General features: G+C 43.2%; 2 protein-coding genes across 3 annotated transcripts in view; one reads left to right on the forward strand and one right to left on the reverse strand.

The window, feature by feature from the left end:
• Positions 1–13,898, forward strand: part of rps6ka1 (ribosomal protein S6 kinase a, polypeptide 1) — a gene marked incomplete at its 5' end in the record, with an annotated part of 95,041 nt that extends 81,143 nt beyond the window's left edge. For both annotated transcript variants that reach the window (XM_080750684.1, XM_080750683.1), the window contains 14 exons: positions 181–323; positions 475–545; positions 1,317–1,405; positions 3,196–3,260; positions 3,821–3,923; positions 4,601–4,734; positions 6,643–6,768; positions 7,622–7,711; positions 8,443–8,601; positions 9,272–9,433; positions 9,673–9,749; positions 9,947–10,064; positions 10,559–10,696; positions 11,551–13,898. In XM_080750684.1, the coding sequence (XP_080606810.1) occupies positions 181–323; positions 475–545; positions 1,317–1,405; positions 3,196–3,260; positions 3,821–3,923; positions 4,601–4,734; positions 6,643–6,768; positions 7,622–7,711; positions 8,443–8,601; positions 9,272–9,433; positions 9,673–9,749; positions 9,947–10,064; positions 10,559–10,696; positions 11,551–11,673 (1,598 nt within the window). In that variant the 3' untranslated portion in view covers positions 11,674–13,898. The remainder of the gene's footprint in view (positions 1–180; positions 324–474; positions 546–1,316; positions 1,406–3,195; positions 3,261–3,820; positions 3,924–4,600; positions 4,735–6,642; positions 6,769–7,621; positions 7,712–8,442; positions 8,602–9,271; positions 9,434–9,672; positions 9,750–9,946; positions 10,065–10,558; positions 10,697–11,550) is intronic.
• Positions 13,899–15,246: 1,348 nt separating this feature from the next.
• Positions 15,247–17,346, reverse strand: LOC308306053 (general transcription and DNA repair factor IIH helicase/translocase subunit XPB-like; the record flags this gene model as incomplete). Its single annotated transcript, XM_080750954.1, has 1 exon — positions 15,247–17,346. The coding sequence occupies one exon, from the start codon at positions 17,344–17,346 to the stop codon at positions 15,247–15,249; it is 2,100 nt and encodes a 699-aa protein (XP_080607080.1).
• Positions 17,347–17,684: the final 338 nt, after the last annotated feature.

A 17,684-nucleotide genomic window follows, 5' to 3' on the forward strand; every position in this document is an offset into this window, starting at 1 on the left:
TGTCGTTTGACAGTTAAAATAGCCAATCTGCGAGCTCGCAACACAATGAGCAGCGAGCTTGTAGATCTGCTATTTTGGGCGCACCACCATTGTATGACGTAGTATAAATAGGGTCTTAGGCTGCTGCCACCATATGTTATTGTACCTATGATATACAATTATGTGTAATGTATCTTTCAGACTTTGGCCTGTGCAAAGAAGCCATTGACCATGAGAAGAAAGCCTACTCTTTCTGTGGTACTGTGGAGTACATGGCACCAGAGGTCGTCAACAGACAGGGCCACAACCACAGCGCCGACTGGTGGTCATATGGAGTACTGATGGTGAGGCACTAGGTCTTTCAAATAATCACAGAGTCTATAGGACCACATCATATTCTGAAGTGCAACGTCAATGCAAATTTATGCTTTACAGAATTTGGTTTCCATTGCATGTTTACGTTGACTCATGCCGTCGTTATGTTCTCTGTCCCAGTTTGAGATGTTAACAGGTTCACTGCCATTCCAAGGGAAGGACCGCAAAGAAACTATGAACATGATCCTGAAGTGAGTGACTTGTGAAAAGTACATCAGCCATCAAGTTGTAGAGTAAACAACGCTGACTAGTTATTATAAGTTGTATTGTTACCGAATACCAGAACACTCTCCCTAAAACACAGTCGTCTCAGGCGTCTATCTGGCAGAACGGTAGAACTCTGCCTGGTATTCCTAAACGTAACCTCTGTAAACAATGCGTCAACGGTGAAACCTAACCTTATTTCTAACCTTAACCTCAGTAAAACGGTGCCAAAACCTAACCCTATTCCTAATCTTATCCTCAGTATAACTATGCCGAACCCGAAACCTATTTCTAACCTTATCCTCAATAAAACAAATACAAGAACGTCGGCGGAAAGAAATGAAGAAGTGTGTTTTAATGTGAGCGTTCTGTTTACCATTGTTACTCATCAATATATGTTTTAACCACTTAAACTCTATACAAGGCTTTATGCTACAGTAGGCCCCTCCTGTTTTCGCTCTGCACTAAATATTTTCACCTAATGTTATACCCAGAATAGGGATGCTAGGGTTCAAGTGGTTTCATTGGGTGAATAATAATTAATACTGTATACATCCAAATACCCGCCAGGGGTCTGACACCTTTCTGAATATCGAACTCCATTCAAATGGATGCAAATAAGTGTCTCAAATAGCCGTCCGGTTCTTTTGAACTCAGGGGTTTCAAATCGATTTAGCAAATTAAACGCCCGGGCTACTATTTGGAAATATACGGTAGATTAAAATTCCCAATTCTGTGTATGTTTGTATCCTCTGCAGGGCACGTCTGGGCATGCCTCAGTTCCTGAGTGCCGAGGCCCAGTCTCTGCTCAGAGCTCTGTTCAAGAGGAACCCTGGCAACAGGCTGGGTTAGTAACAACTCTTTCATACAGTATCATCGCATATTTGATGCCCACTTCAGCACCCATTTAGGGTGCTGAAGGAACGGGTACACATTATTGTGTATCATTATTTTATGCTTTAACTATTGAAAAATAGCAGATATACAAGCTCACGCGGTGCCACGCTGAGAGCTTGTAGATCTGCTATTTTTGAAAAATCGTGAAAATTTGAATTTTGACCCGATTCTATAAGTGTCTTTTGAATCCGTCTAAGATTTTTTTGAAAAACCTATTTTTCTATGTCAGCAATCTGGCCAGCCATCGTCAAAGAAAAGGTCCTTTTCACTTAAATGGAGCTCTGTTAGTCTGTTCTTGAGAGACTACTATGTCAGTGGTTCTCAAACCTTTTCATGTGAAGGACCCCCAAACTGATATTTATTTGGCCACGGACCCTCATCTCAAAATATCTAGTTCCAGGGACCACTCAGAAGGAAATTTTGAGTTGCAAACGTTCGCTTTAAAAATACATATATTCAAAGACTTTTTCAAAAATAGCAGATCTACAAGCTCGCAGCGCGGCACTGCTGTGAGCTTGCATATCTGCTATTTTTCACTGGTTAAAGCATTCAATAATTCTAGGCCTAAATGGGTTAAGGATTCATTTCTTTGAATCTGACACAAAGAGCATATACTGTATAGTGTGTATACATAACAGTGCATTTTTGAGCAGTGCTAGCTGCTCCAATACGTGACTTTGTGTCTAATAAGTAAGTATTTGATACACCAGTGGTCCATGTGTATATGTCCCTTTTCTGATTGGACAATATGCCCCCTGTGACATCATGTGGGTCTATACATCATCATCATACTGTACTTAGAGTGCTTTTCAAACCTACACTGTTTATTCAGGAACTGTATGATTATTTTGTTTTTTGTTTTTTATTTTTTAAATATAGTGAATAGATATATCGTCAGTCAGACTGTATACAGTACATCGATATTGTCACAGTCGGACAGAAACCTCTCCATATTTCAACTTTTAAATATTAATAATTTAATTATTAAATTAATAATACATTAAATCAAAATCTCTTGTACAAGAGTGTCATGAAATAAAGCTCAACACGCATTGAGCTTTCACTATTTCCAAAAGATTTTGGAACTGCAGGTGGTTAAGCGTGTGTGACATGCGTGGTTTTTTACCAGCTTGCAAAGCTGGTCTACAGATCGTCAGCCAATCTAGCTGCCACAGTATGCCAAAATCTCTTGAATTCTTACCAAATATGGTAAAAATCACCAGAAATAGGAGCTATGCTATACTTCGCGTTACTTTCTCCTCTCCAAGGCTAGTCCTCAAGGCACAAGCTGGTATAAAAGGACTGTGTCACTTGTTTATAAATCTTGAACCAATGAAAAATATGGACAAGTATTTGTTACTAAATAATAACTACGTTGGCTCCATTGGAACACAGGTTATTTTTTGCATTTCCTGAAAATGAATGAAGGGGATTTTCTTGCTGCTCATTCTGATCAGGGCTGTCACAATTATTACATAATAGTCTAATCGCAATTATTTGACATAATCGCAATCATTTTGTGATTAATCGTTTACATGTTGAAAAATGTTTATATACCGTACGTTCAAACTTTAAAAAAAATTGTGGAAATAGTTGTGAGCTTGTAGATCGTCCATTTCAACTATGACAACGACAAAAACACAATTAAATAGTTAAACACAATTATTTGAGTGACAATTAATCCTCATGTAAAATATCATAATCATGACAGCCCTAATTTTGATGCTGCTGGGTTGACAGGGTCTGGAGCAGACGGTGCAGAAGAGATCAAACGACACACCTTCTTCTCCACCATCGACTGGAATGTAAGTGACCCGTATACGTTCATTCTTACCAACTTTCAGTTTCAGTTTCGTATTTGAAAACATAATGTAGGTTCTGTGGCAAGTGCATGCAAAGTTTGGTCTTGATTGGTCCAGCGGTTAACGAGATTAGCTCCAGACACACAGACATGCTGTACTGTAGACACAGACCCTCATATAGACCACTGTTTCCCAAACACTGGGTCGGGACCCATGTGTGGGTCGCGGACACATTTTTGTGGGTGCCCTTATTTTTACTACACTGCAATTTGTTCTTAATTCTTATAATTTTCAATAAAAATTCGCCAAAAAGCTATTTTTTTCCTGAATTAAAAACTAAATTCAATGATTTCCTTTTCAGTAATTTCATGAAATCAAGTAAATAGTCCATAGATTAGAACAGAAATGTTTCCTCTTGTAGAGCCACTCCATAAAAATCGGGGGTACTTCTTCGTCCTGGCCTGGGACACAATTTACATAATAGTGATTGTTTTTATTTGAAAATGACATAAGTTACATTGAAATTGCCTGTCTTCTTTATTTACGGTATGTCTTAATTTCAGAAACTCTTCAGGAGAGAGCTCCCCCCTCCGTTCAAACCAGCCGTGGCGCGTCCAGATGACACCTTCTACTTTGATCCAGAGTTCACCTCGCGTACGCCAAAAGGTCAGAGGCCAGAAGTATCTGGGTTAACTCCTGATTTTTATATTGGGCTTGGTTCATCCAAAGCCAGTTCTACTTTAACATAGGCCTCAGCAAAAGGCTTTAGCAAAAAGGTGTGTGCGCATGCGTGCATATATTCACAATATCATCCAAAATATAGATGAAGTTGCACTGTGACTGTTGCATAGTATGCCTTTCCCAGATTTCCAATACCATTCCTTATATGCCTTGATATTTTTGGAATACATGTTGTATTCCCCCCAGGGAGGGTCCCCAAATTATTTTGGGGGGGTCCCCAGATGACTAACTTAATGTGCAACATTGTTTTCTCACTCAACAGTAAACAAACCAACAAAGTTTAGTTGTATAGAGAGTATCTGCACATTTCTAAAGTGACATTTTAAGCTATTTTTTGTACCTCTAAAATTACAAACTAAACATTGGCCAAATTGTCAAATATTAAAGGCAGAAATTATGAAAATAGTCGATCTACATGCTCACAACGCCTCGAGGCGTTGTGAGCATGTAGATCTGCTATTTTCACATGTATAATCTAATTAATTCCTCAACTCCAAGTGCTTGTCAGGGTCCCCCTGTTAATATATGATTATTTTGGGGGTCGCGGCCTGAAAAGGTTGAGAACCACTGGTCTAACCCATGTGTTGCTGCTGTACCTCCAGACTCCCCAGGTGTGCCCCCCAGCGCCGGAGCCCACAATCTGTTCAGAGGCTTCAGCTTCGTGGCCTCCTCCATGCTGGAGGAGGAGGGCTTAGACGAGACCACCAAGCCCGCCGCTCCACACCCAGTGGTCCAGGTCAGCTGTCACTCACTCATGGGACGCTCTCCCACCACTACTCGTATTGATTGATTGATTGATTGATTGAAGACTTTCTTAGAAGTTTGCGATAGGAAAAAGTACAGTTTCATGACGGCACAAATCACTGGTACAAGGTCAACTAAAAGGAGATCCTTGTAAGCTTTACGGGTTATTTACACAGGAACCACTTTATGTGTCTCATATAACATTGAAAGATAGACTGATAGAACAGAGTACTTTGCATAGGATAACATCAATTACAAAAGCAGAAAAAAAACAGAAGGTGGCTTAGTCTATTTAAAAGGTGGTATCCCCAGTGATTCCCAAAGTGAGGAACCCTCGGGGTTCCTTGAGGGGGGGTGGGGGGGTTCCAAATGGATCCTTATGAGGTCTGTAACAATGAGAGTGTACAAATGGAACCAAACCCGTGGTCCATTTGGTTGGAGATCCATTACAGGCGAGATCCATTAGTAGGGTGGTGGATTTGACCAATGAAAGGCGTTCTAATCAAGTTATCCTCCCATTCTCACAATATGTATATTATATATTCCAATTACCATATCCGTAGTTTGATTATGTGAGTGAACAGCACATCAATCCAGTAATTCAAGGTTACTTGGGTTTGAGTGCAAGCAGTGTGGGCAGTTATGTTTGTTCAGTGATCCCAACTTACACATACTCCTACTGATACTCCACTAGGTGGAGCTATTTCTCCTGTGTTTAATTGCAGCCCTGTTATGCAACTTCAACTTTATTTGTGGCAATATTACAGGTGTAAAAGAATGGGTGAAATACATTATTTTTTCTTGTGAGTCATACGACCCTCCTAATTTCGTGAGGTTTTTCCAATAACATTTTTCCTTTATTTTTAATAATTCTTGAAAATGGAAAGAATTTAATACAATAACAAATTATTAAAAATAAATGAAAAACGTTATCGAAAAAAAACACGACCAGCTCACGTATTAGGTGGTACGGTATGAGACACCAGAAAAAATAATGGGTGTTTTTAATGAATCTATCATAGTAAAAATGGAGTTTGAAGTTACAATGGGTGTGTATGGGGAGGGGCCCTGGAGGAGGAGGGCCTGGTATCATTTACAATAAATATCTAAATACTGAATCAAGCAAATTAAAATCTGTTCAGGGTGTTCATAAAAGCCTGATTAGACGATAAAATTACCAAACAGTTTTTTTTTAAGTGAAATGTCCCTTTAAGTAACAGGGGTACTCAAATTATAATAAATAAATCAGGAGAATCAGGAGGGTTATATTTATATATAGGTACAAGCAGCTAAATAAAGGCACACAGATTACCCCGGACTGGAATGACTGCAATGACTCATTGAATGACTTCAAACAGGATGAGCCAGACTGGGGGATGAGGCAAATTAAATAATTCAGTAGTAATATCGGAATAAGCTGCAGTAAACATCCTTAGATCCTGTTCCATGCTTGGCTAGAAGAGTGTCTGTGTAGGCATGCCTGAATGAATGAGGATGTGTGTTACTATACTTAGATAGAGATAAATGGTTGTTTTATGGAAAAAGAATATATATTTTAGAGTTAAGTGTACGATGAGTGATGCACGTTGGGGTTAGGTTTTGGATTAGAAATTTATAAAATGGGTTTAGGGATTAGAGATATTTGCGCGCTGTTGTGCACCGAAAATTGCCGATCTACAAGCTCACAATGCAGCACGTGTTTTATTTTTTTTTGCTTTAGGCTTATGGTTAAAAATGCCCAAAAAATATAAAAATTGCATTCAGAAAATCGCTGTCTTAAACCGTTGATGTCCTCACATTATGGTAATATAAACCTATATGTATGTATGTGGGAGCGAGGCAATGCTACTCTGCTTGAATCCATAACTCTTGGTCTCTCTCTCCTCTCCTCCCTCTGCAGCAGTTACATGGGAAGAACCTGTGCTTCAGTGATGGCTATGTGTTGAAGGAGGACATCGGAATGGGTTCTTTCTCTGTCTGCAAACGCTGTGTTCACAAAGCCACCAACACGGAATACGCTGTGAAGGTCAGGACACGCACACACAGACGCTGAAAACAGTGTCCGATAGAGGCCTTATCAGACAACATCACACTGATAAAATATGTGTCTGCTGCAGGCCGGCACAAAAAGAACCTTAACATAAGATGCAATGGAAAAGTGGTCACAGCACTTCCATGACAAATGCATACCATCAAACATGCCGTTTTCCTCCCAGTGTGGAGGAGGAATGCTTAGGAAGTGTAAATCTTGAAATATAAACTCTTTGGTTTCTTCCTACGGCAAATTCTGTGTGTGTGTGTGTGTGTGTGTGTGTGTGTGTGTGTGTGTGTGTGTGTGTGTGTGTGTGTGTGTGTGTGTGTGTGTGTGTGTGTGTGTGTGTGTGTGTGTGTGTGTGTGTGTGTGTGTGTGTGTGTGTGTGTGTGTGTGTGAGCAGTTGAACAAGAGAAAGGGGAAGGGGAATCGAGTCTTATTTGGAAAAACAGAAAGGAAAATTATTCATTGCCAGTATATTTTGTGAAATAAACGCGTAGGCTAGAATCTACTTAACAATCGCTGTCAAACACTACCGCTGTTACACATCACGCCTCTGATTCCACAACTCCGGCAAGCGCACAGAGGCGCATTTGTAACCCTCATCATGCCAACAATGCTCTTTGTAAAGGTGCCTTATGCTTAGCCAAGGGCATCTGATCTGAAGTGCATCTTTTTTGCACCAACCTTCCTACACAACATAATCTCAAATCTCCCAATTTTCTTCGCTGATTTTGAGGCTCAATCCTGGCATGCACCTGTATTAATAGAGCTGATACGTTTGTATGAATATGAACGCCTCAAACCTGGGTCCCAGTGGGTTATGGGTGCTTTTGTGTGTCGCCAGATGATCGACAAGACGAGTGCAGATCCCTCTGAGGAGATAGAGATTCTCCTGAGATATGGACAACACCCCAACATCATCACACTGAAGGATGTGAGTACAACACACACACACACACACACACACACACACACACACACACACACACACACACACACACACACACACACACACACACACACACACCTGAGGCCTGTGATATTAACTCACCCACCGCTATTTTTAAGACCCTTCTAATGGTCCACACCGCCAGGATTTTGCCTACCTTTAACGTGGGCGCGCGCGCGAATCCATTGCGCGATGGTTCACCGATTGCATTCACAATACGATCCAGGCAGGGTAAGCAACAAAGCACTACAGCCTTCCATCGCTCAAAGCGAAACCGACGGAGCGCCACGCTGGTGTTGCACAACATTGAACCGGATGACATTTCGGCAGACAGGATACAGGCGTCGTTGTCCCGCCCCCCCATTTCCGTTCTGGAACATCCAGATCCGTTTTTTGTGAATAGGGCGGGTCCATAGAGCGCTATGGACGGCGAATCGGCGATCATACTTTTTTGTTTTATAGTTATTAAAGCTAATTGATAACTCGTCATATTCGTCATAAGCAGAGTGGACCCATAACTATAGCTCGTCAAACTCGACATATGCAGTGGGTGAGTTAAGGAGGCATGTTTAAGAATTGACAGTATTGGTTTATATGACAATAACATCCACTTTTGTTCTTGCATTTGCGCACGCTTGCTTGTGTGTGTGTGTGCGTGTGTGTGTGTGTGTGTGTGTGTGCGTGCGTGCGTGCGTGCGTGTGTGTGTGTCTCTCAGGTGTACGACAATGGCAAGCAGGTTTACATGGTGACAGAGCTGATGCGGGGAGGAGAGCTGCTGGATCGTATCCTCAAACAGAAGCTGTTCTCCGAGAGGGAGGCCAGCGCTGTGCTTCACACCATCACCAAGACTGTGGAGTACCTTCACTCGCAAGGGGTGAGAACCCACTGATCCACTAGATCCACTAGATCAGTGGTTCTCAACCTTTTCAGGCTGCGACCCCCAATATGTTTTAACTGGGGACCCCTCACCCACCCACCCTGACGAGCAATAAGAGTTGAGGCATTACATTTTGTAGAACACGGTTCTATTGTGAAAATAGCAGATCTACATGCTCACAAGCATGTAGATTGGCTATTTTCACAATTTCTGCCTCTAATATTTGACAATTCGCCCAATGTTTAATTTGTCATATAAGAGGGATTAAAACGTCCTTAAATTGTCACTTAAGAAATGTGTAGATACCCTCTATACATTTAAACTTTATGTTGGTTTGTTTACTGTTGAGGGAGAAAACAACGTTGCTCATCTGGGGACCCCCCAAAATAATTTGGGGACCCGACCCACAGGTTGAGAACCACTGCACTAGATCCACTAGATCACTGTTTCCCAAGCATTGGGTCCTGTGGGTCACGGACCAATTTTTATGGGTCACGACACCAGTAAAAATCCCATTTTATTTTCCTAAATATTTGAAATGTATACATTTCAGAAGATTATACCCTCCCCCAAAAAATAAATTGTCTTGATTAATTATCATCAATCTTTCCTAAACTTTTTCCACTCCTCATTCCTTATGTTCTCCATCCTTCTCCTCCACCCGCAGGTGGTGCACAGAGACCTGAAACCCAGTAACATTCTGTATGTAGACGAGTCGGGGAACCCTGAGTCCATCCGGATCTGTGACTTTGGCTTCGCCAAGCAGCTGCGTGCCAACAACGGTCTGCTGATGACCCCATGCTACACCGCTAACTTTGTAGCTCCTGAGGTAAGTCTGAATGTCCAGCCCAAAGGAGGTCGTGAGTGGGTTCCATCTCGCCACAGTCACTTCCGTCAATAGTTGTCGCAGCCACAAGGGGTGAAACATTGGAAGTGTGCCATGGGCTCTCTCTCAGAGACTCTTAACCTCGATCACAGCTAATGATGATGTTGAATGGAAGTATAATTCTTAGACATTGAAGTGTGACATGTGTATGATACTATTCTCGCCTATTTCTGTGTTGGCAGGTGTTGAAGCGCCAGGGTTACGATGAAGGCTGTGACATCTGGAGTTTAGGAGTATTACTTTACACAATGCTTGCTGGGTGTGTAGGATCACGCACGCACGCACGCATGCACGCACGCACGCACGCACGCACACACACACACACACACACACACACACACACACACACACACACACACACACACACACACAGTCAGTCATTTAAACACACTACCTTCCTCTCTCTGTACACTGTCTAAAATCTCTAAATGCTTTGTCTTGTCCTCCGTTCACCAGCTTCACTCCATTTGCCAACGGCCCTGAGGACACTCCCAATGAGATCCTGAGCCGGATAGGCAGCGGCCACTTCAGGCTGACTGGAGGCAACTGGGACGCTGTGTCTGACACTGCCAAGGTACGGCAAGTCAAGCCCACTGCGCAGCTTATTAAACAAGATATTAAACATTTAACCATATGAACCCTTGCGTTTCTTTTCTGCGGGCTCTCCACACTGTGTCACATTGCAGCACACTGTGCTGCACGGTATTTGGTGTTGTAGAGGGACAAAAAGGAGGGGGCATAATATAGACCCCTGGTGGACTCAATTCAACAAAGTACAGTAGACATGGTTTAAGAGCTTAAACAACACATCCATTTACCCTCGATCGATTTACTTTATTCAGGTTTTTATTATCTATTTGAGGGGTACACATAAATGTACAACCCTAACCCTATATGATGAAACATATATCAATACTATTTATCAATATGATTAAACTCATATTGATAAACTCCCTTTGTCTGTAACTCTGACAGTGTACAAATATGTATACACTGTCAGAGTTAAGGGGAGACCTTGAAATGTAAAAGTTTGAGAAACACTGGCATATACCATGTGTGGGTTTCCAGGACCTGGTATCCAAGATGCTCCACGTGGACCCCCATCAGAGACTGACAGCCAAGCAGGTCCTCAAACACCCCTGGATGGTCAAGAGAGACCAACTGCCCAACAGTCAGCTACCTCACCAGGACCCCAAACTGGTCAAGGTAATGAATGGGGTTCTCACAGTTTTGTTTCTCAGATGATCCATAAAGTGCTTGAAGGTGCATGAGGTAGCTCAAGAACATATGTCTGTGTAAATCCTTTGTTTAAGGTATACAGATAATTATATTAAAGTGATGTTGTGGAACTTGTCGACACTTTTATCTATTGTGTATATTAGAGATGCAGAGATCGGATCGGCAAATCGGATATCGGCTTGATTTCAGCCAAAAAACGTAGATCGGATCCGATTGGATCTCAGCGAAACTTACCGATCATAAATATGTGCTTTTATTTTATTGTACTTATTATTTATAAAATATATTTCATATATAAATATATCAAATATGTGCTATATCGGATCGGTAACTGTATCGGATCGGTATCGACTAGATTTCGAAGCTGCCATATCGTATATCGGATCGAAAGTGAAAAATCAGGATCGCAGCATCACTAATTGTGTATTTTCTCTGTGCGTGAGATTGTATAAAATCTTTGTATGGCCAAACCGTTTTCAAAATCACACTTTAAACAAACGTGCTCAAAGCATATTTTGCCGAAATGTAACAAGACTAATAGTCTTGTCTTGTCTTGTCTAGTCTAATAATGGAGTGGTCGCCCTGTCCAATATTTAGCTATCGGTAGTAGTATAGGGATATATGCTGTAGGCCAACTGTGGTCTGGTTTGTGTATGAAGCTGCACTATTAAGGTTGTCTGCTTATGGGCACGTCGAATAGTATTTTGATGGTCAGCATTATTTTCTGAAAATGTTACTAAATGTTTGGCTCTTATGACATGCCCAGAATAGGGAGCTATGGTTCAAATGCTTAACAATACTGTGCTGGTGTTGACACACAGGGTGCGATGGCCGCCACCTACTTGGCCCTGAAGAACTCCCAGCCCACACCAGAGCTCAAGCCCATCGAGAGCTCCTTCCTGGCCCAGAGACGCGTCAAGAAGCTTCCATCCACCTCACTGTAGAGATTCCAGAGAGCCAATCAGCTCACTGGAGACTGACCAAAACCACACACCCCTGGCTTAAACCAACCAATCAGCTTTGCCCGGGGGGTAATAAGGACCACCCCCTCCTCCTACCAGCCAAGGAACCATGACTATGGTCCTGTTCCCACCTTGTGACATCACTAGTGCCGCTCTCTCGCTATCGTCCCACCCATATGGGCATGTCACCTACTGTTGGCAAAACGACATGAAGGCGGATGGGGGCACCGAGACCTGAATGGTTGCAGGTTCATGGCAGATGTGTTAGCGCCGTGCGTGCCTGTGTGCGTGCGTGCGTGTGTAAATGAGTGAGTGTGTGCATGTGTGATCTGCCACACAGTTTAATGCAGCCATGTTTTTGTTCAAACTGTTTTCTGATCATTGCTGTGATTGGTTGTCATTCAGCTTGCTGCACGCCTCATCTGCCTGTCTTGTCATCTGTCCTTTTGTAGTTTTTTGTTCTCCAGTTGTTGATGAGCTTTATATATCAGTAGTGCTGCCAATTCAACTCGGTGAGGTCCAACTGCTGTATATATGTTTTGAAAAGAACATTACCAAACGTGAATTTTGAGAGGGGGGGGATAAAGGGTAATGAACCATTTCTGCCATAAATGCCTCTTGGTTTTGGTACAACCAGAATTGTGTGGAAATGTCAAATGCTAATGTTTTTCGGTTGATGTCGATCGATGCTTTGTATTTCTGTTTGATGGAGAGTCTGTGTGAGTGTGTGTGTATGTGTTAGTTGCATGACGTACCGTGTGCCTGCACACACGTGGGTGTGTGTGTGTGCGTGTGTCTTTATGTCGCAGGATCAAACGTGTATGCATGGTCTAGTGCCGTGATGATGTCATGTGGCTTCCTCCTCTCCTGTCCCCCCTCCTCACTCTGCTTCGTCGATCCGCCGGCAACTGGTTTGAAAAATGTCTATTATTTCAAGACTCAAGAAGGGTTTATTTATCACATACTCATATTTTTTACTACTTATTAAACAAAAAGAGAGAGAAAAAATAAATAATTGGTGGCTTTCTGTGAAAGAAACTTGCCCCAGGAACAATGTGGCATGTTGAATTCTCTTATATCTTTTCTTTGTTGTATTTAGTTTTCTCTGGTCACTGTGTTTCTTGGACAATGCGCATATTGAATGCCGTTTCCTGTGTTGGCTGCTTTTGTTGTTGATTGTTTTTGTTTTATTTTTGGGGGGTTCTTTTTGGTCCAAAAATGAAAGTGGTGTTTTTGATATTGGTGAGCCCCTGACAGGATATGGGTCTGTGGAGTTAAATGCCATACATGTTCTCTTCTTCTGCTGTTAGGGGAGGCGGGGCCGGCACTTAAATGTACTCTCTCTCCCCTGAACTCTTGTCTAGTCACTGGTTATCTATATTCAGACAAGCACTTGCTGGGTAACCTTGAATTATTCTTATACACTGTACAATCCTGAGTGTTTAACTCCGAGAGTATACAAATGTAACCAGAATGGACCCGTAAGGGTCCACTCTGAGTTACAAATGGATAAATGAACACTGAGTATTTTACTGTGCACTCTTAACTGCAGTCAATTTCCATATCTCGCTGTCTGGGTACTTGATTCTGTCGAACCAGCGGACTGGGCTCTACCTTGTCCTGACAGTGACAATAAATGATCTGTGACAAAATGTGCGCCATTTACTTGGTGATGTGTTCCATTTTAGTACTACAAAAGTGCAAAAGACTCACACACCCTAGACCTGCTGGATCCACAAAGTTCACCATGTAGAAAAGATGAGATCTTCACACCTGATATTTTGCGTAGATTTATTTTCAAGCACACGTTTCGAGCACAAAGGCTTGAGAGGTCTGCTTTGGTGCTTGAAACGTGACTACGAAAATGTGTCTTTGCAAATGGGGGTTACCTGGTGTCCATTTTAGTACTAGTACAAGATAGGTGTTTGATTGTAAGTAGCTTTGTGGTGTAGGTCATGCTTTAAGCTTGTTGCAGAGGCCTACAGGTGAGGCTGGATGTCTTACTGTATGTGGAATACACATTGTTCCTAAGAAGCTACTTCATACTGTACACCTATACAAGGGAAGTGCTGAGTAGCTAAATAATCCATGAACAAACTGAATTGACTCACAAGGGATCAGAGTTACCGAATTCTTGTGAACGCCGCCCTCCGCTGACTACAGGGAATGCATTCAAATGGCAAGATGTTATTGTACCATAAAGATGATAAGATGAAGATTTTTATATCTTACAAATATTGAATTAAAAATCAAATTGCTATGAGAAAATGTCTCCCTTTCTGCTTTGAGTGTGGTTGTGTTTTAAACCCCTTGCTAAATTGACGTTAAACGTTAATTTTTATTTCCCATAATCTACATTTTTGTGGGGATACATTTGACCATCAAGATATGATCCTTTTCAATTCAAGAAAGGCTATAAACCACAGACTGCAACTGCAAGCTGGCAAGTGTTTTTAGTAAATCTGACTTCAATGTTGTCACTTCTTAACCATGTCATGCAATAATACCATTGGCCACTGGAGGGGAATAGAGTACAACTAGCTTTTAAACAGCTGCAACACTACATTGAAACCACTATTTTTTATGGAAAATAAAATAAATTAATTGACTGAAAATGCATGCCTACGTCAATGCAATTTAGGACAATATCAGTCACCAGAACCAGGGATGTGTGTTTCTTTTGTAAGTAGCTAATTATTTGTACCCATTTTTCTCCCCAATTTAGCTGTTGAGCCAATTAATTCCTCACACATTTCTGTGTTGCCACTGCTGTTGTATCCAACTGACTCGCCTGCCAGTGAGGAGGCCCCACCAGGAGGACTACTCCTCCCGCCCAACACTCCCTGCTGCCCCAGCCTGTATTGTAGGAGTACGGGCAATGACCTATATCACCCTACCCGCCCGGCTTCCCTCCCTTGGCCTGAACACGAGCCAATTGTGTTTGCATACTGTGTGTAGACACCCGACAAAGCTGGATGCACCATGGTGGATTCAAACCCACAACCTCCGTGGTGGTGGGCAGGGACTTTGCCACTCTAAACAAAATAAATCCAAAATCTAAATATTGAAGCAAGCTACTTAAAAACTGACTGGGAAGCACACAAAAACCTACTAGACATTACAATGACGGCACAATCTTACTTTCATACTTTTAATACTTTTATTTTATTATTATTTATAAGACACCTGGATCTCCACATATGGGCATAAAACAGCTCGACGCGTATGTGTGCCGTTATAGACAGAATAGTAAACCGATCTCCATATACTGTATTGGGATAAAGGGGACACAGATACAGAATGTTTGGTTTGTTTGTTTTAGCTACAGCTTCTTATCTTCATGAAATTCATGAAAGATGCTTCTTTTACAAAAACATTTAATTTAATTAAACACATACAAATACACAGAAACAATATAAAAACATAAGTAACAAATGACAATATAATTAATGTGCTGGTATGATTGGAACATGTAAGTATATGATATTTGTTTGAAAAATGTTGAAAACCACTGCGTTGGGGATTGATGGATGGAGCCAGTTCATCTACAGTAGCCTACTTGCGGAAGCGTTTAAAGAGAGGATGGATGCTCTTATGTGATGGCTTCGAGGGCTGTGGTCGTTCTTCCTCCTCAGCATCCATGTATGATGCTTTCAGGACGTCTTGCAGCAGGTCCTCCCGCTCTTCTCTGCTAGAGAACATCAATGAGCCGTCCTCCTCCATACCTGCTATCTTATTAACCACCTCAAAGCTGTAGCCTTGGTCTAGCAGGAACCTCTGTCTCTTGGAGGAGTAGGCCAATTCCTGTGTGTCCTGGGACACCAGCGAATAGAAGGCGGCGTTGTACTCCCCTCCCGCCTCTCCCGCCTTGGCTCGCATCACTCTGCCGAGCCTCTGCGCCTCCTGTCTGCGGGATCCGCCGTGAAACGAGATCTGAATCAGAACGTTGGCCTCTGGTAGGTCAATCGAGGTGTCTCCGACCTTGGAGACGAAGATGGTTTTAATTTTGTCATTGTATTTGAAGTTGTTGAAGACCTGCATGCGTTCCTCCTGGCACATGGAGCCGCAGATGAAGGGCTTCATGAGGCGGACGGCGTAGTCCTTCAGTGCGAAGATGTTATCGGAAAATACAATGATCTTGTCATTGCGTCGCTCGTGGAGGCGAATGAGAAACTGACAGGCGCGGAACTTGTTTGGATTCATAGCGCAGAGCAGGCTACGTTTCTTGCTCTTATTTGACAAATATTCTCCGTAAAACTCGGGAGACATTGGGCACAACACCTCTTTGCATTGAACCTTGGCAATAAAGCCCTGGTTCTGCAACTCCATCCAGTTGGCTTCAAACAACTTGGGCCCAATGAGGAAGTTGAGGTCCACAATTTTGTCGTCTTCCCTGACCAGTGTGGCAGTGAGACCCAGCTTGCAGTGGGCCTGGACAGTGGTCAGAACACGACGGAACATCTTGGCAGGGATGACGTGAACCTCATCCAGGACCATCAGTCCCCACTCCTGACCACGCATCCACTCGATAACTCTCTGCGCCTGGGGGGACCTCTTGGTCATGATGCTCATCATAGAGTAGGTGCTGACGACCACAGAGTAACGGGACAGATCGCCCACGTCTTTGGCGTCAGAAGTGAATCCGAAGATCTGCTCGTGGTGGACGGTGGACCACATCTCGAACTGGGCCCTCCACTGCTCTACGGACACAGAGGAGGTGCACAGCACCAGGCAGCGTTTACGTACCGTGCAGGCAGCCGCCACGCCCACCAGAGACTTTCCCGCTCCGCAGGGCAGAACGATGACTCCGGAGCGAGCGCGCCCGCTGTGGAACATCTGCCGCAGGCTCCGCACCTGGTGGGGTCGCAACTCTGCAGCGGGCCTCAGGTCCATGTCCACGTCCTGGTTGTCTGTGTCATTTTGAAAGTCGTACTCAGCCAGAAGAGGGTAGTTGAGCTGAAAGCAGCGCTCCTGAAGCTTTTCAATCGTGTCCTGTCCAACTTCAAAGGACAAGGTCTGAGTCTCCTCTTCCTTCTCCGCAGAGCGGAGACGGCATTCACGGACCACGCGGTCACGCAGGAGGCTCTGGATGACGTCGGGGAAGGCACTCTCCACAAAGTAGCGTCTGTGCTTGAGCTCCAGCTTCGCTTTGCCGTACCCCTGCGTGTGCAGCTGGACGAAGGTCACCACGCCGACGGGCACAGACATCTTGCTGAATCTCTGCAGGCATTCCAAAATGTGAAAGGTGTGCAGCCCTGCACTGACTGCCTCATAGAGGGAATAAGCCGTCAGCTTGTACTTGTGGACGCGCAGGGACGTGCTGACAGGCTCCGACGTCGCCATCAAGAAGTCCTGGACTTGTTTGTAGTGAGGTGAGGATGTATCCAGGAAAATGTGTCTGTCCAAAGCAACCCGGAGAGGACGTGAGGGATCGCTCTTCATGCGAGCGCAGCGCTGGTTTTTAGCGCCATACTGGTCCAGTGTGGGGGAGGACTGTGACAGCTGCATGCCTGCAGATGCAGGTTTGGCCTCCTGCTGAGTCTCACAGGCCATCATGGTCTCCTCACCACCACCACTAACATCATTTATCTGCTCATAGACACGTTTTCTGTTTTTGGACTCGTCGTCCCATATGGCTTTATGGCTTTTCTGCATTTCGGGTCTCTGAGAATGACCCTGATGTTGAACTAATGTTAACGTTCAGCAGAACTAATGTGTTGGAAAGGAACTAAATGTTGTTGTTTAACAGAACTAATATGTTGGTGTTTAAAAGAACTGTATAATATGTTGGTGCTTAACAGAACTAATGCTACTAGGTGTTCAAGTAAACAGTACAGGAGGGCTCAACTGTCACACCGAGCTGTAGAACACAACAGTGTCCCTCACTCTCTCAGTACAAACTAATGTAGTCTACTTACTTATACAGACCGAGCCACGCCCCCCTTTGTTGACAAACGAACTGTTGCTATGGAAGACGTAGCAACGGTTGGTTG

The sequence above is a fragment of the Nannobrachium achirus genome (genome assembly GCF_963921795.1).
Source record: "Nannobrachium achirus genome assembly, chromosome: 20".
NCBI classification, from domain to species: Eukaryota; Metazoa; Chordata; class Actinopteri; order Myctophiformes; family Myctophidae; genus Nannobrachium; species Nannobrachium achirus.